Source organism: Bos indicus x Bos taurus, chromosome 3, assembly GCF_003369695.1.
Source record: "Bos indicus x Bos taurus breed Angus x Brahman F1 hybrid chromosome 3, Bos_hybrid_MaternalHap_v2.0, whole genome shotgun sequence".
NCBI classification, from domain to species: domain Eukaryota; kingdom Metazoa; phylum Chordata; class Mammalia; order Artiodactyla; family Bovidae; genus Bos; species Bos indicus x Bos taurus.
In genome coordinates this window covers 29,798,267-29,822,842 of record NC_040078.1, presented here as the reverse complement: position 1 = coordinate 29,822,842, position 24,576 = coordinate 29,798,267, and the positions used below count along the sequence as shown (strand labels likewise).

The window sequence follows — 24,576 nt, the reverse complement described above, 5'->3', positions numbered from 1 at the left end:
AGCACAGAAGGTCACTATGAAAACAGCCCAGCACTTTCCTCTGTCATGTCATGCCTTGTTCTTCAAGTCCCAACTCAAGTCCATTTTCTCAACATGTGCTCTCTGAAGGCCACAAGTCTCTCTCATATTGCCCTTCTCTGAATCGATCAAAAGCCTGTACAGTCTATCGCAGATAAATTTGCATCTAATTATATGCTGCTGCTTTTATAGTGCCCTCTACTTGTTTTCCATAAAATCATCTTGTCTCCAAACTAATACATAAGTTATTTTTTTTTAAAAATATCATATGGCATATTTCTTCTCCTACAACAATGCTTAGCATAATGCTGAATAGCACTTATGGATCTATTAACCGATTTAGCCAAAAAATATTTATTAAGCAGCTACTATTAACAGGAACTATGGATATAATGGAGAACAAGATACAAGGTTCTTGACATCAAGGAGTTTACAGACTTATAAAGAAGACATGATTAAATAAAGCTACTGCATAGTGTGATAAGGGAAGAGAAGAATGCTTTAGGAGCATATTAAAAAGACTTCCTAAGGAAGTATCAACTGAGTCAAGATCTGAAAGACAAAAGGGGGTGACCCAAAGGAATGAGTGCTGGAGAAAAGTGTGTTTCAGGCAAATAAATCAGTTTGTGGAAAGACCCAGAAGTACATGAGGAAACTGGAAGAAGTTCAATTGAGTTGCGAGACTCGACTCAACCATGTGAGACTATATCAGAGCAAATAAACAGAAGCAAATAATCCAAAAGGAAAAAGAAAGCAATTAAAGCATTGTAGGGGGAGTGGCATCAGATCTTTACTTTTAAAAAACAATTTTAGTATTTTATTTTTTTAATTCTATTTAATTATTTGGCTGAGGTGGGTCACAGTTGCAGTGCGCGGGCTCCGTAGTTGTGTGTGGGCTCCAGAGCCTGTGGTGCACAAGCTTAGCTGCCCCAAGGCACAGGGGATCTTAGTTCCCTGACCAGGGATTGAACCCATGTTCTTTGCATTGTAAGGCAGATTCTTAACCACTGGACCACCAGGAAGTCCCAGATTTGTATTTTAGAAGCATCATTCCAGCTGTAGTGTGGAAAATGAAGCAAAAGGGAACAAGACGAGAGAAGCTGTTGTAAGGATCCAGATGAGAGCCATCCACTAAGCAGGGTGGACACAGATGAGCAGATGCAGATATTATACAGCAGAATCAAGAAAATGTGACCATAGATTAGATACAGGGAATGGCAGAGGTGGGGGCGCTGAGGGGGGGCAGTGGTGACATCAAGAATGGCCCCAAGAATTCTGACTTGGGTGGTTAGTGGTGGCATTTAGAAATATGGGGACTAAAAGAAGAACATGTTAGGTGGGAGAACTGGGGAATGATGCACTCTACTTAACATGGTGAGTTTCATCTTAACCTAGTTATTCTTATATATGCCTTAAAATTATACCATAAATCCCAAAAGTACAAAGGTGGAAATCATCATGATGCTATGCATAACTACCAAACGCTAATGTAATTTAGATGCATCTTCAGACTGAATGAAAAGAATATTTAGATTCAAATTTTGATAGAAAAATTGGAGGGAAAAGTTTAAAACTTTAGTGATAAAGTATATGTTGTTTCCAGGTAGTTTATGAAAATTGTATACATTTAATGAAGCAGAATGTTTTTCATTATAATGTATAACCTAAATCTAAGGTATCTCAGAATCAAGAAAATTCAATAACTAAACAAATGAATATCCAACATCCACTATTTATTAAGTCATTGTGGAAAAAAGAAAAGAAAAATAAAAGTAAGAAGAGTCATGATCATTGGCATTAAACACAGGAAGGGCTGATATGAAAACCATTTTTTAATCATTCAGTCCAGCCAGCAGAGGGACAAGCTCATGAAATAATCATTGCAGCTCTACAAGTATTTAAGTAGAGAGTAACCAATCGTCTGACAAAAATAGTACTAACCAAGCTAACATGTACTGGCTGCTTACTCTTTGCCAAGATTGTGCTAAGCACTTTAAATTATCTCATTAGATATATCACAATATTTCTAAGAAGTAGGAACTACTGTTACTACATGACAGAAAGTAAAAACATTTCTGAAGAATGAATTCCTAGATTGATTGGAAGGTTGAAATAAACTAAGAATCCCCATTTCCAGGCTATCTGATTTTATGATACTAAAAGAGAACCTGAAATTAAAAGCATCACTTGCTTTATACATTATTAGAGAAGAAAGCAATGCCATCTCCTAGTAATTCACATAAAATGCTGTGATATATCTGAAAATACAATATGAGGTTACTGCAACCCTGCTCATATAAAATGAATATTAAGGATCATTCTAAGGAAAATAAGAAAAGGTATTAGGAACAAACAGTTAGGTTAGGGGAATTAGAGAGTGCTTTCTTCTGAGTACCGAGCCCAACATCTTCAATTACAAATTACGCTCAATTTCTTCATCTCTAAATTAGGGAAAATAAGGGTCCACCTTATAGGGTTACTATAGAATTAAAAGAGATAATACGGTGCCTGGCACATGGTAAGTACACAGTAAATATTAGTTATTATTATCGTCACCTTTACAGACCTGCTGGAAAACATCCTCTTTGGGGTCCCGTTTGGTCCCTGAGTGAAGGGAGCTCACATGTGCCCCCTCACTGTCGCTGGTGACAGATGACCGGCACTCAGGGCCATGAAGCAGGTCATCCCATAACATGTCCTCTGTCTCCGAGTCATGGCGGGTGCTCTCCGAGTCTCTTCTCAACATGTTGAGGCTTCGAGAGCCACCACTCATGCCAGACCTAGAGCCCTTTAAGGGAAAAAGAAAAACCAAAAAAAATTATTTCATTCATTTTTAAAAACAACTATATCTGAAATAAAATGAAAACAAGGCACCTACGGTGATGACTGGCATGCTCTCATAAACTGATGGCCATGCCTTTGTTGACAAGACTTCACATAACAATAATACACTTTCATATTTAAACGTGAACTCTGATGACTCTTAACAGACTATAAAAGAGGACTCTTTCTGAGAAGTATTGCCAAGTCATGGGATTGTTCAGTTGAGGTGCCCTGGGGTGGGAGTGACTCCTGCAAACACATCCTGAGGGCCGACTCTGGGAGTAGGTGTGGCTGAGCCTACTTGCACACCCAAAGTGTCTTCTACTCTAAATATTGTGAGCTTGACCACAGACACAATCACATCTGGGAACCCAGCCAAACAGGGAAAAGGGTAATCAAGCAGAGGAAAGGATGGACATTGCAGCTCTCCTGCAGTATAAACATAAATATGAAAGTTTTTCCACAACCCAACAACCTTGCCGATCAAAACAAAAGCTACCACCATCTCCTCCCCTGATCTCTGAATTATAATGTTCCAAATGTACACTGGGCTTCCCTGGTGGCTCAGATGGTAAAGAATCCACCTGCAACGTGGGAGACCTGGGTTCAATCCCTGGGTTGGGAAGATCCCCTGGAGGAGGGCATGGCAACTCACTCCAGTATTCTTGCATGGAGAAATCCCACGGAGCCAGTATAGTCCATGGGGTTCCAAAGAGTCAGACAAGACTGAACGACTAAGCACAACACAGAAAATGTACAATATGTCCATTAGCTTTCATGATAAGCAGATTTACTGCTCCCATTTCTCATTTCTCAAATATCTGTCCTCAGCATCAATGCCATTTACACAGAAACAATGCTTAAGAATAAACTCCATATTCCAAGTGAATATTATTAAGTGGGTTTCCCTGGTGGCTCAGACAGTAAAGAATCTGTGTGCAATGCAGGAGACCTGGGTTTAATCTCTGGGTTGGGAAGACCCGTGGAGAAGGAAACGGTTACCCACTCCAGTATTCTGGCTCTCATCATCTAGGGATTCAGGAATCTCTTTCTGGGCATCATCTATGATACTTTTATGATCAGATCAAAGACAAAGAGCTCATTCTTTTTCTTGGGTGACTAGTCATATAAAAGCTGATAGATTAAAAAAAAAAAAGCTGCTAAATAGGTAGACAGTTGGAGGCAGAGGAAAAAGTGAAAGTGTTAGTCAGTCATTTCTGACTCTCTGCGACCCTATGGACAGTAGCCCACCAAGCAGCTCTGTCCACAGAATTCTCCAGGCAAGAATACTGGAATGCGTGAGTCGCCATTCCCTTCTCCAGGGGATTTTCCCGACCCAGGGATCAAATCCAGGTCTCCTGCACTGCAGGCAAATTCTTTACCATCTGAGACACCAGGGAAGTCCTTTACCCATTCCTGTTTTTTTTTTTCAATTGGTTGTCCTAAAGTTATGTGTATGTTTGCTAGCCCCTCCTCTGCATCCAAAAAAAAAAAAAGGAATGGATAAACTTATTACATTCAAGAATAAGCCTTGAAAAAGGATACATTACCTGACTGAAGGCTGCTGATTCAAACTCTGATTCAGCCAGGCTATCTGAATCCCGCACAACAGAGCACCACTTGGAAGTGGTCTTTTTTACCTGCAAAAAATCAAGACCACAAATGACAGGAAAATATGTTAAATACTTTGTTACTTGGGAATTAATGCCTATACTTTAATAAACTAAAATAAAAATTACCTGAGTGTTTAGGTGTCTTGAAAGTATTGATTTTCTACTCTTAATTTCACAACCGTTGTCACTTGAGGCCCCTTCCACACTCCTCCGCAGTATCATCATCTGTGTCTGGGCTTCACCGTCATCGTCACTTGACAGATCATCTGAAATCCCATTACCCAAACGCCTAAAAGACTCCTACAAAGAGAGCAGCAATGTCCTCACAGGGGACCGCCCAGAAGACTCCAGTAAGCTGTGTGCATAAAAACTAAGAAGCAGTAAAAGTAAACTAAGTCAAAGCTGAACAAACCTACATATTCGTTGGTCTTAATAAAGAAAAATATTAAGCTTTCTTGAAACTAAATAATTTAAATAATGTAGAGGTTAGAAGCACAGGCTTGAGTCAAAGTCAAGTCTGAATCACAGCTCTTCTATTTATTAGCTATGTAACTTTCAGTTCAGTTCAGTTCAGTTCAGTCACTCAGTCGTGTCCGACTCTTTGAAACCCCATGAACTGCAGCACGCCAGGCCTCCCTGTCCATCACCAACTCCCGGAGTTCACTCAAACTCAAGTCCATTGAGTCAGTGATGCCATCCAACCATTTCATTCTCTGTCATCCCCCTTTCCTCCTGTCCCCAATCCCTCCCAGCATCAGAGTCTTTTCCAATGAGTCAACTCTTCACATGAGGTGGCCAAAGTACTGGAGTTTCAGCTTCAGCATCAGTCCTTCCAAAGAACACCCAGGACTGATCTCCTTTAGAATGGACCAGTTGGATCTCCTTGCAGTCCAAGGGACTCTCAAGAGTCTTCTCCAACACCACAGTTCAAAAGCATCAATTTCAGCACTCAGCTTTCTTCACAGTCCAACTCTCACATCCATACATGACCACTGGAAAAACCGTAGCCTTGACTAGATGGACCTTTGAAGGCAAAGTAATGTCTCCGCTTTTCAATATGCTACCTAGATTGGTCATAACTTTCTTTCCAAGGAATAAGCGTCTTTTAATTTCATGGCTGCAATCACCATCTGCAGTGATTTTGGAGCCCCAAAAAATAAAGTCTGACACTGTTTCTACTGTTTCTCCATCTATTTCCCATGAAGCGATAGGACCAGATGCCATGATCTTAGTTTTCTGAATGTTGAACTTTAAGCCAACGTTTTCACTCTCCTCTTTCACATTCATCAATGTAACTTTAGGTAAGTAATTCAATCTCTCTGGGCCTCAAGTTCCTCATTGGAATGGTGATGACAATAAATAAATAAATCCCTCTAAGGTCAGGAACAAGACAAGGATGTCCACTCTCACCACTATTATTCAACATAGTTTTAGAAGTCCTAGCTACAGCAATTATAGAAGAAAAAGAAAGAAAAGGAATCCAGATCAGTAAATATCAGTCTGCAGATGACATGATATTATACATAGAAAACCCAAAAGAAACTATAAGAAAATTATTAGAGCTAATCAGTGAATTCAGCAAAGTCGCAGGGTACAAAGTCAATACACAGAAATCACTTGCATTCCTATACACTAACAATGAAAAATAAAAAGAGAAATTAAGGAATCAATACCATTTACCACTGTAACAAAAAGAATAAAATATCTAGGAATAAACCTATCTAAAGAGACAAAAGACCTGTATACAGAAAACTATAAGACACTAATTAAAGAAATCAAAGACGACATAAACAGATGAAGAGATATTCCTCATTCCTGGGTAGGAAGAATCAATATTGTGAAAATGACTATACTACCAAATGCAATCTACAGATTCAATGTGACCCCTATCAAAATTACTAATGGCATTTTTCACAGAACTAGAACAAAAAATTTCACAATTCATATGGAAACACAAAAGACCCTGAGTAGCCAAAGCCTTGAGAAAGAAGAATGGAGCTGGAGGAATCAACCGTCCTGACTTCAGACTATACTACAAACCTACAGTCATCAAGACAGTATGGTAGTGACACAGAAACAGAAATATAGACCAATGGAACAAGACAGAGAACCCAGAGATAAACCCACACATCTACAGGTACCTTATTTTTGACAAAGGAGGCAAGAATATACAACGGGGCAAAGACAGTCTCTTCAATAAGTGAGACATCTGAACATCTATGTGCAAAAGAATGAAATTAGAACACTACCTAAAGCCATACACAAAGATAAACTCAAAATGGATTCAAGACCTAAATGTAAGACCAGAGACTATTAAACTCTTAGAGGAAAACATAGGCAGAACACTCGATGACATAAATCAAAGCAAGATCTTCTATAACCCACCTCCTAGATTAATGGAAATAAAAACAAGAATAAACAAGGGGGACCTAATTAAACTTTAAAGATTTTGCACAGCAAAGGAAACTACAAACAAGGTAAAAAGACAACCCTCAGAATGGGAGAAAATAATAGCAAAGAAAACAACTGACAAAGAATTCCCAAAATATACAAGCAGCTTATATACAGCTCAATACTAGAAAAGCAAAGAACCCAATCAGAAAGTGGGAAAGGCATCTGAAGAGACATTTCTCCAAAGAAGATATACAGATGGCTAACAAGCACATGAGAAGATGCTCAGCATCACTCATCACTACTGCTGCTGCTAAGTCGCTTCAGTCGTGTCTGACTCTGTGCAACCCCATAGACAGCAGCCCACCAGGCTCCCCCATCCCTGGGATTCTCCAGGCAAGAACACTAGAGAAATGCAAACCAAAACCACAATGAGATACCACCAGTCAGGATGGCCATCATCAAAAAGTCTATAAACAACAAATGCTGGAGAGGGTGTGGGGAAAAAGGAACACTCTTGTATTGCTGGTGGGAATGTAAACTTATACAGCCACTATGGCAGGCAGTATGGAGATTCCTTAAAAAGCTAGGAATAAAACCACCATATGACCCAGCAATCCCACTTCTAGGCATATACCCTGAGGAAATCAAAATTGGAAAAAGACACGTGTACCCCAATGTTCACTGCAGCACTATTTACAATAGCTAGAACATGCAAGCAACCTAGATGTCCATCAACAGATGCGTGGATAAAGAAGCTGTGGTACATATACACAATGGAATACTACTCAGCCTTCCTGAGGAGTTCCTTCCACAAAAAGGAATGCATTTGAATCCGTTCTAATGAGGTGGACGAACCTAGACCCTATTAAACAGAGTGAAGTAAGTCAAGAAGAGAAATATAAATATCGTATTCTGACACACATATATGGAATCTAAAGAGATGGCACTGGTGATTTATTTTCAGGGCAGGAATGGAGAAACAGACATAGAGAACAGAGCTATGGACATGGGGGAAGGAAAGGAGGGAGAAGGGGAGATATATGGAGAGAGTAACACAGAAATTTACAATACCATATGTAAAATAGATAGCCAATGGGAATTTGCTGTATGACTCGGGGAACTCAAACAAGGGCTCTGTGACAATCTGTAGGGGTGGGAGGGGGAGGGAGAGAGGAGGGAGGTCTGGGAGGGAGGGGACATGCATGTACCTATAGCTGATTCTTGTTGATATATGACAGAAAAACCATAAAATTCTGTAAAGCAATTATCCTTCAGTTAAAACATTAAAAAAAAAAAGTAAAAGCATCTATCTCACAGAGCTGTTGAAAGAATTAAGTGAGTTATTACATGTAAATCACTTAGAATAGTGCCTGATTGCAGTAATGGCTCAAAAAAATTTAGCTTTTTATAACTCATAAATGCCACAGTCTAACAAATAGAAAATATTTCATGACTATAACACAAAAGTATAGTTATTTTTAGACATAAAGCAGAATAATAGCTCTATCTAAACATAAAAATATTTTCCCAAACCTTAACACACACTATTCCTGCCTCTCTGGAAGATGACATGGAAGCCTCTACACCAATCTGTTCATTGAATCTACCAGCCTCCTCCTAAGTCTGGACCAGGGGCAGATATAACAATAAGCTCTGGCCCTAGAAATTGGAAGAATAAGGTAAAATCTTCATATTATTCTTCATGGTGTTCTCCTTTTCATGTCCTTTGGTTTTACATTTCAAATGCCACAAATCTATTAGAATCTATTGTGTGCTTTTAGCAGAGTCTAAGAATAGAAAATTTTACACAAGAAAAGGACCAGGTAATACTTTTACTCATCTAAATCTTACCCTACGGCCCTTTTCTCCATCGGAAAATTTTGCTTTCTCTCTTGTTTGCCACATTCTGATCTCTGGTCGACACTGTCTCTTCTTGATGATAGGATGCAGACAACCTGAATCATAGTCAGTTTCCGTCCCTCTGTTACATATTAATTTAACTCTTTTCATCCTATTTTTTTAAAGGAAAAAAAATGATTAATAATTAGTTTTCTGAAAGTAGTATCTTTCATGAAACCACTTTTCTTCTGAGGAGTAGAATATGTTAATCTGGAAATCAAGAAGATTCAGAAATCGTGTTTCTCAGGCTCTCCAGCTTTCCTAAGGGTGTAGGAAGCCAGAATATAGTTCTCTCTCTAGTCTCCAAAGACTTGGGTCAGTTGATTGAGAGGAATCCTGTTCTTTTTGGTTTTGCAAGGAAGTAGGTTCACAGTCTTCCTCTCAAACACAAAGCCAACCCCTCCCTCACACTGCCTGTTTGTTACACTTCACAGGATGTCTTTCCCTCTTCAGTCCTTCAAAGTCAGCTCCTCCGTGACTCCTGCCGACTGTGTCACCCCAGAATAGTCATTCCATCTGCTGAACTGCATGGCCTTTAGTCAGCATGATACCATTTACGGTATTTTTACATTGTTGTGACTGCCTCATACCTGCTAGTTTTACTTTCCTAATAAGACGGTAAATCACTGAGAAGAGGAAAGTGCAGTGCCCAGCACAATGTTCAGCTAAAGAACTCAAATGCTTCAACTTATCTTTAGAAAAATAGGTGGACACAATTTGTCTTCAAAAATGAAGCTGCAGAACACTTTACTTTTGAGTCACAAACATTAATATATGACAAAAATAAGTATTTCTTCGAGTCACAGTACTGCTGTCATGACCTACAAAATCATGCAGGAGGTTGAAGTTGTCTTAGACTCATCTCCCTTTCTGTCCTACAGCCCACTGACAGCAGCCTCCTGCCCTGCATCCCACATCTAAAGAGGAATCAGCTCTCACACTGAAAAATACGTCATCTCTTAAAAGTTCTTCTTTCTCTCAAGACATTTGCCAATATGGCTTAAAATATTTAATCTTTGAGAGTATTTATATTTCTGTAATCTTGTGGTCTAAAAAGCCACTAAAGATCAAACAGAAGGGCACTTTTATGGTAGGTAACTGGACTCATGGGTAATACGGCAGACACTGGTGACACTGTGAGTAAGAAAACCACTCTAGAACTTTTAAAATCACACCACTATGATAATATGCTCACACTGCATAGTCCTAAAACCTAATCAGGTTATGTACTATGCAAACACTAAAGTGAACACAAAAACACGTAAAACTTCCATTTTATTGGAAGTGTTAATAAGTATTAATTTGGTGAAAATGTGAAAATTGGGAAGTATTAATAAGACTTCCCACCTGTTGCCAAAGAGAGTCCTCCAAAAACTACCATTAAGGGGTGCAGATTCCAAAGTTTCCACTCCTCTGGCTTTATCAGAGGAGTTATTTCCATTCTCTCGGCTCCCATCACCATTCACAGTTTTTCGTAATTTTCTACAAAAAAATATTTCAACAGCTTCAGATTATTCAAGACCTTTTCTATTTCTGCTTAGAATATCCCTACCATTTACCACCTGAAATTAAGTATAATGAACTTCTCATAATGAGGATACATTATGCATGAACATTTCTGATTTAAGGGCAAAAACAGATTCCAAAGATACCAAAGGGTATCATTTTGTTCATTCATTAAAGAAATAGAACTGCTATTCAAAAATATTACTAGCAGGAACATTTTCTTCTATATGACCAATAGTCTGCAGGAAACACTAAAAAAAAAAAAGAACAATTTCTTTAAATATGGATGTCAGAAATCTACCCATTTGGCACATTTAATCAGGGAAACATGAAATAATAGCAAGCAATCATTTTTTTTTGTTTGTTTGTTTGGCTATCCTATGCAGTGAAAAGATATATCCTGTAAAAACCAATGAGACACAGCAAAATATTTAATTTCTTTAGAAAACATTAAATAAATTAAACTGAATTTTCAAGGAGTATTCTTTTCTGGGGAGAAAAAAAAAAACATGTTTAGAAAGTAACATTCAAAAATAAGTATAAATATGTTGAAATTCTTTGCACCAAATGAAAAAATCTTAAACTCCTTGGGGGAACAAAAACCTATCAATACTCTGAGGAAAGATGACTTGTGGAAGATAATACCATATATACTTTAAAAACGTTTAACAGTTCCAAAACCCATACACAGCACATGATCAGTAAAGACATGACATGAATCCAATGTGTAGAAAAGTTAAATCTTTATTAAAAGTTTAGAACATGTAGAAATCAATTCTTTTTATTTACTATTGAAAAAAGGTAAGAACATTAATACCATTAATCAGACATACTAAGATCCTTGTGTATAGTGAATTTTCACCAAATTTTAAGACTGAATTGTGAAGAATGCTTTACAAAAATCATCATTTAAGGAAAATTTTAGTAAGGAATAATACAGTATAGAAATTATCCTTTTAAACAACTGTACTCAATGACCCCCTCCCGGTTAAAAGTTTATGACAAAGTTTCTTAGCATCAGGGAGAAAAGTAAAAGTAAAGCACTCAATTTCTTCTAGCCAAAAAAAATAATGAAAAATATATGCAAAAGAGGAAGGCTTTTTATTATTTTACTTCAAGATTCTGTTCTACAATGCCTCTCCTAGAAAATACACAACCACAAGTGTAACTTCTCATCTCACCTTCTTCTCCGATTTCCATTGTTCCCTGATGGCCTTGTGATCTGAGTAGACACAATCTGACAGTGGACAGTCCCCATGAGTAACATAAGGCACAAGGGTCCGAGGACTTCACTTACATTCACGATAGGCATCATAAAATATAACACGAGTGCTATCACTGAAAGGAAAAGGTTTCAAAATGGAAACCATTAGGGCTCGTCTTTAAAATCAATTCTAATAACCATACAGATTATTTCTCCAAAAATCTATCATGTAAAAAGGATACAGGTGAAAGCACATAATTTCCTTCAATACAATCCACCTGCACATTAGCTGGGTGAAAACCTGAAGCCCTACATCACAGAGCAAGTGAAAAATGATGTGTCCAGAGGATATGCCTTTCTGGCAAGACGATAGTCTAGGTATTTCTAGATATTTCCACCACAAAACAACTAGCTGTCATATAATCCTTTGTACTGTTTCTCTGCTCAGAGGAATAGTATTTTCCAAGGCCCAGAGTTATATGTAGCGATTAGTAGATTTAAGATTTGAACCCAGGCAGCTAGGCTCCAGAGTCTTTTTTGAGAGGTGGGGGCGGGGTGGGGGTTGCACAGTGTGACATGTGAGATCTTAGTTTCCAGACCAGTGATAGAACCCAGGCCCCTGCAGTGGAAGCATGGAGCCCTAACCACTAGACCGACAGGGAATTCCTAGAGTCCTTACTGTTAACTGCTATGCTACATTGCCTCTCTGCATGTGCAAAATGTCCAAAGATATAAAAAATGAAAGAAACAGAAAAATATTACAAATTATCTCCCAAAACTTCCAGATACAAGTTTACAGATTAGTTCTTTCAGACTTGCTCATAAAGATGATTCTTGTGCTATACGAACTTTTCTATGTGGAGAAAAATTAATTTCATTCCCTAATACCCTGAAGCAGAGAAGGCGATGGCACCCCACTCCAGTACTCTTGCCTGGAAAATCCCATGGACGGAGGAGCCTGGTAGGCTGCAGTCCATGGGGTCGCTGAGGGTCGGACACGACTGAGCGACTTCACTTTCACTTTTCACTTTCCTGCATTGGAGAAGGAAATGGCAACCCACTCCAGTGTTCTTGCCTGGAGAATCCCAAGGATAGTGGAGCCTGGTGGGCTGCCGTCTAAGGGGTTGCACAGAGTCAGACACAACTGAAGTGACTTAGCAGCAGCAGCAGCAGCAATACCCTGAAGAGCATTCTTGCCTTGAAAACCCCATCAACAGTATGAAAAGGCAAAAATATATGATACTGAAAGATGAACCTCCCAGGTCAGTAGGTGTCCAATATGCCAATGGAAAAGAAGAGAGAAATAGCTCCACAAGGAATGAAGAGGCTGAGCCAGAGCGGAAATGACGCCCAGTGGTGGAAGTGTCAGGTGGTGAAAGTAAAGATGGATGCTGTAAAGACCAGTATTGCATAGGAACCTAGAATGTTATGTCCCTAAATCAAGGTAAATTGGAAATAGTCAAACGGGAGATGGCAAGAGTGAACATCGAAGGAGTAAGGGGCTGAAGACACTGAGACACTGCAGCAGTGCTGGAAAATAACAACAGCAATACATGTACCACCCTCCACTCTCTGCCCAGACAAAATAACCTTTAAGCAACAGTAAAACAAAAATATTTCAGATTAAAAAACTAAGGATTTCTCACCAAAGGCCTGCATTACTTCTAATCCTTAAAATGTGGATCCTCAAGAAGGAATGAAGAGTATTGCAAATGGTAAATACCTTGGTAAAATTAAACACAATTTGTCATTTTACTCTATTTAAAATGTATTGGCTGATTTAAAACAAAAATTGTTATCTTGTGGGGTTTATAATATATGAACTTATAATGCATATGGCAACTGTATTGCAAAGGGTTCAGTTCAGTTCAGTTTAGTCACTCAGTCGTGTCTGACTCTCTGCAACCCCATGAATTGCAGCACGCCAGGCCTCCCTGTCCATCAACAACTCCCGGAGTTCACACAAACTCATGTCCATCAAGTCAGTGATGCCATCCAGCCATCTCATCCTCTGTCGTCCCCTTCTCCTCCTGCCCCCAATCCCTCCCAGCATCAGAGTCTTTTCCAATGAGTCAACTCTTCGCATGTAGTGCATGCGAAAACTTCGCAAAGTATTGCAGTTTCAGCTTTAGCATCAGTCCTTCCAAAGAACTCCCAGGGCTGATGTCCTTTAGAATGGACTGGTTAGATCTCCTTGCAGTCCAAGGGACTCTCACGAGTCTTCTCCAACACCACAGTTCAAAAGCATCAATTCTTCGGCATTCAGCCTTCTTCACAGTCCAACTCTCACATCCATACATGAACACTGGAAAAACCTTAGCCTTGACTAGACGGACCTTTGTTGGCAAAGTAATGTCTCTGCTTTTGAATATGCTGTCTAGGTTGATCATAACTTTTCTTCCAAGGAGTAAGTGTCTTTTAATTTCATGGCTGCAGTCACCATCTGCAGTGATTTTGGAGCCCCCCAAAAATAAAGTCTGACACTGTGTCCACTGTTTCCCCATCTATTTGTAATGGGTAGGGGAATTAAATGAACCTAGAAAACTGCAAGGTTTTTATACAACAGGCAAAGTGCCCAGGGTCATTACTTGGGAGTAAGGAAAGACATGGAATGTTGGGAGTGCCTTTAGATCAGGTCATTACTCTCTTAGGTATTAGCCAAGAGAAATGAAAGCGTATGTGCACACAAACATTTGTATCTGAATATTCATAGCAGTTATATTTGTAATAGTCCCATATTGAAAAAAATTCAAATATCCATCAACAGGTGAAAATATAAACAATGTCCCATTCATAAAATGGAATGCTACCCAGCAACGGGAATCAAGTACTGATGCATACAACAACAAGAGTGAATTTCAAAATAATTTTCCTACTAAGTCAATCAAAAAAAGAGCACAAATTCTACTCTACTTACATAAAATTCTAGAAAGCGCAAACTAATCTGTATTAGTAGAAAGCTGGTAAGTGATTTCTAAGAGAGAACAAAGGAGACAGAGGAGAGGGATGAATTATAAACGGGCAAATGAAAACTTTGGGGAAGGGTGGATTTGCTCATTACCTTGATTTATTATATACCTTGATTATATTTTCACAGATATATATATATATATGTCAGTTGCATTGCATTGTACACTTTAAATAAATTCTAATTATAATACATTCAAAAAACAGTGTGAAAATCGACATTTTAGGAATCAGTGAACTAAAATGGACAGGAATGGGCAAATTTAATTCCAATGACCATTATATCTACTATTGTGGGCAAGAAATCCTTAGAGGAATAGAGTGGCCTTATAGTCAACAAAAGAGTTCAAAATGCAGTACTTGGATACTATCTCACAAATGACAGAATCACCTTGGTTCATTTTCAAGGCAAACCATTCAACATCACAGTAATCTAAGTCTATGCCCCAATCACTAATGCCGAAGAAGAATGGTTCCACGAAGATCTACAAGAGCTTCTAGAACTAACAGCAAAAAAAGATGTCCTTTTCATCATAAGGGATTGGAATGCAAATAAGTAGGAAGTCAAGAGATACCTGGAGTAACAGGCAAGTCTGGCCTTGGAGTACAAACTGAAACAGGGCAGAGGCTAATAGTTTTGCCAAGAGAATGCACTGGTCACAGCAAACACCCTCTTCCAACAACACAAGAGAAGATTCTACACATGGACATCACCAGATGGTCAGTAGCAAAATCAGATTGATTATATTATTTGCAGTTGAAAATTGAGAAGCTATATACAGTCAGTAAAAAGAAGACCTAGAGCTGACTGTGGCTCAGATCATGAGCTCTTTATTGCCAAATTCAGACTTAAATTGAAGAAAGTAGGGAAAAACCACTAGACCATTCAGGTATGACCTAAATAAAATCCTTTCTGATTATAGAATGGAAGTGACAAACAGATTCAAAGGATAGGATCTGATAAAGTCCGTGAAGAACTATGGATGGAGGTTCACAACATTGTACAGGAGGCGGTGACCAAAACATCCCCAAGAAAAAGAAATGCAAAAAGGCAAAACGGTTGTCAGAGGAGGCCTTACAAATAGCTTAGAAAAGAAGAGAAGCTAAAGGTAAAGGAGAAAAGGAAAGATACACCCATCTGAATGTAGAGTTGCAAAGAATATCAACAAAAGATAAGAAAGCCTTCTTAAGTGAACAGTGCAAAGAAATAGAGGAAAACAATAGAATGGGAAATACTAGATATCTCAAGAAAATTAGAGATAACAAGGGAACATTTCATGCAAAGATGGGCACAATAAAGGATAGAAACAGTATGGATCTAACAGAAGCATGAGATATTAAAAAAGAGGTGGCAAGAATACATAGAAAAACTGTACAAAAAAGGTCTTAATGACCCAGATAACTATGATGGTATGTTACTTACCTAGAGCCAGACATCCTGGAGTGTGAGTCAAGGGGGCCTTAGGCAGCATTACTATAAACAAAACTAGTGGAGGTGATGGAATTCCAGCTGAGCTATTTCAAATCCTAAAAGATGATGCTGTGAAAGTGCTGTACTCAATATGCCAGCAAATTTGAAAAACTCAGCAGTGGCCACAGGACTGGAAGAGGTCACTTTTCATTCCAATCCCAAAGAAGGGCAATGCCAAAGAATATTCAAACTATCACACAATTGCACTCATTTCACATGCTAGCAAGGAAATGCTCAAAATCCTTCAAGTCAGGCTTCAATAGTACGTGAATCGGCAATTTTCAGATGTACAAACTGGATTAAGAAAAAGTGGAGGAACCAGAGATTAAATTGCCAACATCCACTAGATCATAGTTAAAGCAAGAGAATTCCAGAAAAACTTTTTGCTTCACTGACATTAAAGCCTTTGACTGTGTGGATCACAACAAACTGTGGAAAATTCTTCAAGAGCTGGGAATACCAGACCACCTGATCTGCCTCCTGAGAAACGTGTATGTAGATCAAGAAGCAACCATTAGAACCAAACATGGAACAACAAAACTGGTCCAAAATTGGGAAAGGAGTACATCAAGGCTGCAAATTGTCACCCTGATTATTTAACTTATATGCAGAGTACATCATGTGAAATGCCAGGCTGGATGAAACACAAGCTGGAATCAAGATTGCTGGAAGAAATATCAATAACCTCAGATATGCAGATGACACCACCCTAATGGCAGAAAGCGAAGAGGAATTAAAGAACCTCTTGATGAAGGTAAAAGAGAAGACTGAAAAAGCTGGCTTAAAACTTAACATTCAAAAAATTAAGATCATGGCATCTGGTCCCATCACTTCACAGCAAATAGATGGGGAAAAGATGGAAACAGTGACAGACTATTTTCTTGGGCCCCAAAATCATTGTGATGGTGACTGCTGCCACGAAATTAAAAGATACTTGCTCCTTGGAAGAAAAGCTATGACAAACCTAGATAGTGTATTAAAAAGCAGAGACATCACTCACTTTGCAGACAAAGGTCCATCTAGTCAAAGATCTGTTTTTTCCAGTATTCATGTAAGATGTGAGAGTTGGACCATAAAGAAGGCTGAGCGCTGAAGAACTGATGCTTTTGAACTGTGATGTTGGAGAAGACTCTTGAGAGTCCCGTGGACAGTAAGGAGATCAAAGCAGTCACCCTAAAGGAAATCAGTCCTGAATATTCATTAGAAGGACTGATGCTGAAGCTGAAGCTCCAATATTTTGGCCATATGATGTGAAGAGACTATTTGCTGCTGAAGACCCTGATGCTAGGAAAGACTCAAACAGAAAGGGGAGGCAGACGAGGAGATGGTTGAATGGCATTATTGACTCAGTGATGTGAGTTTGAGCAAATTCTAGGAGACAGTCAAGGACAGGGAAGCCTGGTATGCTGCAGTCCATGGGGTTGCAAAGAGTCAGACATGACTGAGGAACTGAACAACAATACCCTGATACCCAACAAACACAACAGCAGCAAGAAAACAATAAACTACAGACCTTGCAGACTTGTGAAAATGGATACAAATTTACCTCTAAAATGTTAAGTACCATGAAGGCAAGGATATTTGTCTATTTTGTTCACTGCCATACCGAGATAGTATCTGGTGCAGAGTATACACGCAATTATTTGTTGAATGAATGATTAAAATACTTCAATGTAAATTTGATAATATAGCAAGAGAATAATTCACCAAGACCACATAGGGTTTATGCTAGAAGGAGAGTAGGAAATCTTTCTCAGAGCCTAAAAGAGTACTTGGCACAGACATGTTAGACACTTAAGGAATTGCTGACTGAGACAGAATCTATGAAATTTAATATTTTAATAGGATGTAGTTTTGATCATGTGCATACATGTCATCTCAATTACCAATTGTGTAAAAGGCCTTTGTCCCTAATTCCTGGGAGGTAACTCTTGGAATTTCCCAAGTGTTGGAAAGTATCTTTGTTTTCATGGTGGGTCCCTCGGACCACACCAGGTAATATATGCCAATAAAATGACTAAGAATAGGAGTAGCCATACCAGAAATACCAACTATGTAATTAGAGGGCTGGGGCTCTGAACTACATTATATTACCCTGATCTCTGGGGAGGGAACAGGAGCTAAAGACTGAGTTTAACTCCATGGCCAGTGACTCAATCAACCAGGCCTACATAATAAACCCTCAATGAAAACTCTGAATTCCAAAGCTTGGGTGAGTTTCTCTGGTTGGTCATACCTTGTGCATATTGCTATCCATCGGAGATAGAAGGGAACACATCCCTAAAGATGACAAAAACTTCCTGATTGGAGCCCGCCCAGACTTTGCCCTGTACGTCTCTCCTAATTTGTATCCTTCTGCTATAATAAAACTGTAAATACAGCACTTTCCTGAATGCTTTGAGTTATTCTGGTGAATTATCAAACCTGAGGGAATGAGTGGGGGACCCTGAAAGGCTGATCAGAGTAAGGATAGCCCTGCTGCTGCTAAGTCACATCAGTCGTGTCCGACTCTGTGTGACCCCATAGACGGCGGCCCACCAGGCTCCCCCGTCCCTGGGATTCTCCAGGCAAGAACACTGGAGTGGGTTGCCACTGCCTTCTCCAATGTATGAAAGGGAAAAGTGAAAGTAAAGTCGCTCTGTCGTGTCCGACTCTTTGCGACCCCATGGTCTACAGCCTACCAGGCTCCTCCGTCCATGGGATTTTCCAGGCAAGAGTACTGGAGTGGGGTGCCATTGCCTTCTCCAAGGATAGCCCTAGGGATCCCCAAAGTAAGGCTGGTATCTTGGGAAGGACTGTGCCTTTAACATGTGAAGTCTGGTCCAATTCTAGAACTGAAAACACATTCCATAAAATTAAACATCTGTTCCTGATTTGTATTAATCTTAAATGTCAATCTTTACTAAAATACTAGGAATGTAAAAAATATGTTAACATGCAACCAACAAAAAAAAAAAAAAAGAATATATAAGTAGTACTCACTTTGACAGCACATATACTAAAGAACATATAAGCAAAATCAACATGCATCATATTAATGAAGACATTTTGAACAGAAACAAAACAGGGTGACCACTCTTCCTGTTAACACTGCTCTAAATATGTAAACTAATTCTATGAAATCAAATGTATGGTAAAAGACCAACTTTTCATTACACTAACAATTCGGCTGTATAATTAGAAAATCCTAGAGAAGCACTGAAAAACTGTTAGAAAAAATGAGAGTTTAGAAAACGGCTGGTTATAACAATTTTAATACAAACTAAAATCTTGCAAATATAACAGCAAATACTAGTAAAAATACATAAGCAAATAAAAAGCCTCATACCTAAAGCAGCAACAACAAAAATAAAGGCAAACTATTTTCCTTTAATATGGAACTTCCCTGATAGCTCAGTTGGTAAAGAATCTGCCTGCAATGCAGGAGACCCTGGTTCGATTCCTGGGTCAGGAAGATCCCCTGGAGAAGGGATAGGCTACCCATTCCAGTAGTTTTGGGCTTCCCTTGTAGCTCAGCTGGTAAAGAATCCGCCTGCAATGCAGGAGACCTGGGTTCGATCCCTGGGTTGGGAAGTTCCCCTGGAGAAGGGAAAGGCTATCCACTCCAGAATTCCATGGACTGTATAGTTCATGGGGTTGCAAAGAGTTGGACACGACTGAGCAACTTTTACTTTCAAGCATCCTCTGATGGATGACATACATAAACAAAGTGTGGTCTATACACACAGTCAGTTTCTATTCACCCTCAGAAAGGAAAGAAATATTGGCACAGGCTACAAATGGATAAATCCTGAAGACATTATGCTCAGTGATATACAGTATGATTCTATTTATGTGAGATAGCTAGAGGAGTCAAATTCATACAGTCAGAAAGCAGAATGGTAGTTGTCTGGCGCTGGGGATAGGAGGAAGTGGAGAGTTATTAATTTAAGGGTACAGAGTTTCAATTTGGAAAAATGAAAAAAGCTCTAGAGATGGATGGTGGTAATAGCACACTAGTAACGTGAATAGACTTAGTATCACTGAACTGTATACTTAAAAATGTTAGATGGTAAATTTTATGTGTATTCTACCATACGGAAAAAAAAAATGAGCTTAACAAGATCTAAGCAAGCTTTGTAAGAAAAAAATAAATTCCTACAAAGCTTTACAAAAAGATATAATAGAAGACTTGACTAAAAGGAGAAAAATACCAATTTTCTCTCTATTCCCTCCAAATATATATCTATATTTTGGAGTGGGGTATGGGGAGTTCCAGTCCAAATTTCAATTTTTTTTTGGTCTTTGATCATGATAAAATATTCTAAATTATTTTGCAAAAAGTAAGCAAGTAAGAATACCTAAGAGAAAATGTTGGAAAAAACAGAATAATCGAGGAATACTTGTCCTGCTCAATGTTACTACATATTAAATAGCTACATTAATTAAAGAAATATGGCACTGATATGAAAATAACCAGGCACATTGATGGTACAGAATATATGGTCCAGAAATGGACCACAGCATATGTGAAAATTTAATATATATAATTTATCTCAACAAGAAAGGAAATTCTTTAATAACAAACATGTGGAAAAATATTTAACTTCATCCTTATAAGTAACCAAAGAAATGCAAATTAAACAAGCAAAATACTAACTTTTGTATATCAAATTAGGTAACATTTTTTAAATTATGATAATGCTGATAAGATTGTGGTAAAACACAATCTACTACTTTCCAAAAGAACTGTCACCAGCAGTTTCACTATATGCACTAAAAACCTTAATATCCTTAAGGTCTTTGATCTGTTAATTTTATTTCAGAGAATAAACTCCAAATATATAATATATGAAAAATTTTGTTCATGATGGCATTAATTAATAGGGAAATCCTAAAAACAACCTAAATGTTCACTAAATCAGAAAGCTCATGTGAATTATGGTACTTTTATATAATGGAATATTAAATAGTTATAAAAAGTGTTTATGGTAAATCCTTATGATAGACTCATACAGACTTTAAAATATTGGGTTGGCCAAAAAGTTTGTTAAAGTTTTCCATAACATCTTAACAGAAAACCCAAGAAAGCTTTTTGGTCAACTTAATAGTATGAAATGATGGTGTGTCCACATGATGGAACATTATGCAGCAATTAAATTATATTTTTGAAGACAATTTTAAAAAACTGATGCATATAAAAGAAAATAAAAATCACCCCAAATTCTATCACCCTAACCCAACCTTCCCCTTTCACCTACTCTTTCTTCTAATTCACATCTATCTGCTCAGGAATCACTATATCTACATTGCCCTCTTTCAGGAAGTGTTTCTGGTAAGCAACAGAGTACAGTGAAGAGCATACATTGCGTCCCTATACATAGTGAGAAGAGAGAAAACATCAGGTAGTGATGTGTGACACACAGTCCCCCCCTGTGACAGTGACTGAGGGGTGGCAGGACTATTTAGAAAGTACAGATACGGCAAGTTTATGAAAGCTACATCTGAGTGCAGATCTTAAAGATGAGAGAAAAGACAGTCATGTGAAAAACCTTACAATTATTTCAATCAGAAAGAAAAGCCCTGGGTGAGGAAAAGAAAAAGGCCTCTGCCTGCAGTGAGCAAGGAAGAAAGTGCTAAGACATGGCATCCGAGAGTTCAGCCGAGGAGCAACCACGTAGGGCACTGGAGGCCCTGGTGAGGAGGTTTGGGCTTCTATTCTAAGAGCAATAAGAAGTCACTAAAGGGTTTTAAGCAGGGAAATGTGATATAGGTTCCATTTCAAAAGATTTCTAAATAGACATTTCTCCATAGAAGACATACAAATGGCTAACAAACACATGAAAAGATGTTCAACATCACTCATTATCAGAGAAATGCAAATCAAAACCACAATGAGGTACCATTTCACGCCAGTCAGTATGTCTGCGATCCAAAAGTCTCCAAGCAATAAATGCTGGAGAGGGTGTGGAGAAAAGGGAACCCTCTTACACTGTTGGTGGGAATGCAAACTAGTACAGCCACTATGGAGAACAGTGTGGAGATTCCTTAAAAAACTGGAAATAGAACTGCCTTATGATCCAGCAATCCCACTGCTGGGCATACACACTGAGGAAACCAGAAGGGAAAGAGACACGTGTACCCCAATGTTCATCGCAGCACTGTTTATAATAGCCAGGACATGGAAGCAACCTAGATGTCCATCAGCAGATGAATGGATAAGAAAGCTGTGGTACATATACACAATGGAGTATTACCCAGCCATTAAAAAGAATACATTTGAATCAGTTCTAATGAGGTGGATGAAACTGGAGCCTATTATACAGAATGAAGTAAGCCAGAAAGAAAAACACCAATACAGTATACCAACACATATATATGGAATTTAGAAAGATGGTAATGACAACCATGTATGTGAGACAGCAAAAGAGACACAGATGTATAGTACAGTCTTTTGGACTCTGTGGGAGAGGGAGGGGGGGATGATTTGGGAGAATGGCATTAAAACATGTATAATATCATATAAGAAACGAATCACCAGTCCAGGTTCGATGCAGGATACAGGAAGCTTGGGGCTGGTGCACTGGGATGACCCAGAGGGATGGCATGGGGAGGGAGGCAGGGGGGTGGTTCAGGATGAGGAACACGTGTACACCCATGGCGGATGCATGTTGATGTATGGCAAAACCAATACAATATTGTAAAGTAAAAAATAATAATAATAATAAAAAATTTAAAAAAAAAAAAAAAGAGATTTCACATAAAAAAAAAAGATTTCTCTAACTGTTGTGAAAAGAATGATGGGTAGAAAGAAAACTCAGAATAGACATTGTTCCAGTGATCAAGGCAAAGGGATGCTGGGGCTGTGGCCTATGATGGTGGCAGCAGAGACTGGGTTAGGTGCTCAAGGCATATTCCGGAGGTCAGACTTACAGACATGGTTACAGATGGGATGTAAGAGTTGACGACAGAGTAGAAGGGAGTGAAAGTATTAGTTGCTCAGTTGCATCTGACTCTTTGCAACTCCATGATTGCAGCCCACCAGGCTCCTCTGTCCATGGAATTCTTCAGGCAAGAATACTAGAGTGGGTAGCCATTCCCTTCTCCAGGGGATCTTCCCAACCCAGAGATAAAACCCAGGTCTCCTGCACTAAAGGTAGATTCTTTACCCTCTGAGCCATTAGGGTAATAGGAAGACTTAATTTTTCACTTGAAAATTGGGTGGTTGATGGAATCATGTAATGAAATGGGGGGAGATCTGAAGAAGAATCAGTTTAGTTCAGTCGCTCAGTCTGACTCTTTGTGACCCCATGAACCGCAGTACGCCAGGCCTCCCTGTCCATCACTAACTCTCAGAGTCTACCCAAACCCATGTCCATTGAGTTGGTGATGCAATCCAGCCATCTCATCCTCTGTCATCCCCTTCTCCTCCTGCCCTCAACCTTTCCCAGCATCAGGGTCTTTTCAAATGAGTCAGCTCTTCACATCAGGTGGCCAAAGTACTGGAGTTTCAGCTTCAACATCAGTCCTTCCAAGGAATACCCAGGACTGATCTCCTTTAGGATGGATTGGTTGGATCTCCTTGCAGTCCAAGGGACTCTCAAAAGTCTTCTCCAACACCACAGTTCAAAAGCATCAATTCTTCGGTGCTCAGCTTTCTTTATAGTCCAACTCTCACATCCATACATGACTACTGGAAAAACCATAGCTTTGACTAGATGGACCTTTGTTGGCAAAGTAATGTCTCTGCTTTTCAATATGCTGTCTAGGTTGGTCATAACTTTCCTTTCAAGGAGTAACTGTCTTTTAATTTCATGGCTGCAATCACCATCTGCAGTGATTTTGGAGCCCCCAAAAATAAAGTCAGCCACTGTTTCCCATGAAGTGATGGGACCAGATGCCATGATCTTAGTTTTCTGAATGTTGAACTTTAAGCCAACTTTTTCACTCTCCTCTTTCACTTTCATCAAAAGGCTCTTTAGTTCTTTACTTTCTGCCATAAGGGTGGTGTCATCTGCATATCTGAGGTTATTGATATTTCTCCCAGCAATCTCGATATCTGCCTGTGCTTCCTCCAGCCCAGCGTTTCTCATGATGTACTCTGCACATAAGTTAAATAAGCAGGGTGACAATATACAGCCTTGACGTACTCCTTTTCCTATTTGCAACCAGTCTGTTGTTCCATGTCCAGTTTAGCGTGTACAAAAGAAGATTGTAAAAAAATTAAAATTCAATTATATCCAAATATAACTTAAGTTCAAGATACCTATTAAATCTTCATATGGAAATGTCAAATAGGCAGTTGGCTTTACAAGCCTATGTTTTCCCTGCTGGCTCAGACGGTAAAGCGTCTGCCTATTATGCAGAAGACCTGGGTTTGATCCCTGGGTTGGGAAGATCCCCTGGAGAAGGAAATGGCAAACCATTCCAGTACTCTTGCCTGGAAAATCCCACGGACAGAGGAGCCTGGTAGGCTATAGTCCATGGGGTCGCAAAGAGTTGGACATGACTAAGCGACTTTACTTTCACTTTACAAGCCTGAAGTTCAGCAGAGGTCAGTTTGAAGATATTATTTTGAGAATCACCTTGTTAAAGGAACAAGGTTTGATAAGAGTACCTAGAGAAAAGAATCTGGGATCTAACCTTGAGGATTCAAGGCTCAGTCAGAAGAAAAGTTTACAAAGGTCTGGTCAATGAGACAG

General features: G+C 39.0%; 1 protein-coding gene across 9 annotated transcripts in view; it reads right to left on the bottom strand.

The window, feature by feature from the left end:
* The window catches only part of PHTF1 (putative homeodomain transcription factor 1), an 83,164-nt gene that overhangs the window by 28,848 nt on the left and 29,740 nt on the right, over positions 1-24,576 (bottom strand). For all 9 annotated transcript variants that reach the window (XM_027536110.1, XM_027536112.1, XM_027536109.1 and 6 more), the window contains exons 6-11: positions 11,435-11,591; positions 10,095-10,229; positions 8,700-8,859; positions 4,581-4,754; positions 4,392-4,481; positions 2,585-2,806 (exon numbers count right to left, since the gene is read on the bottom strand). In XM_027536110.1, coding sequence (XP_027391911.1) covers positions 2,585-2,806; positions 4,392-4,481; positions 4,581-4,754; positions 8,700-8,859; positions 10,095-10,229; positions 11,435-11,591 — 938 coding nt within the window. The remainder of the gene's footprint in view (positions 1-2,584; positions 2,807-4,391; positions 4,482-4,580; positions 4,755-8,699; positions 8,860-10,094; positions 10,230-11,434; positions 11,592-24,576) is intronic.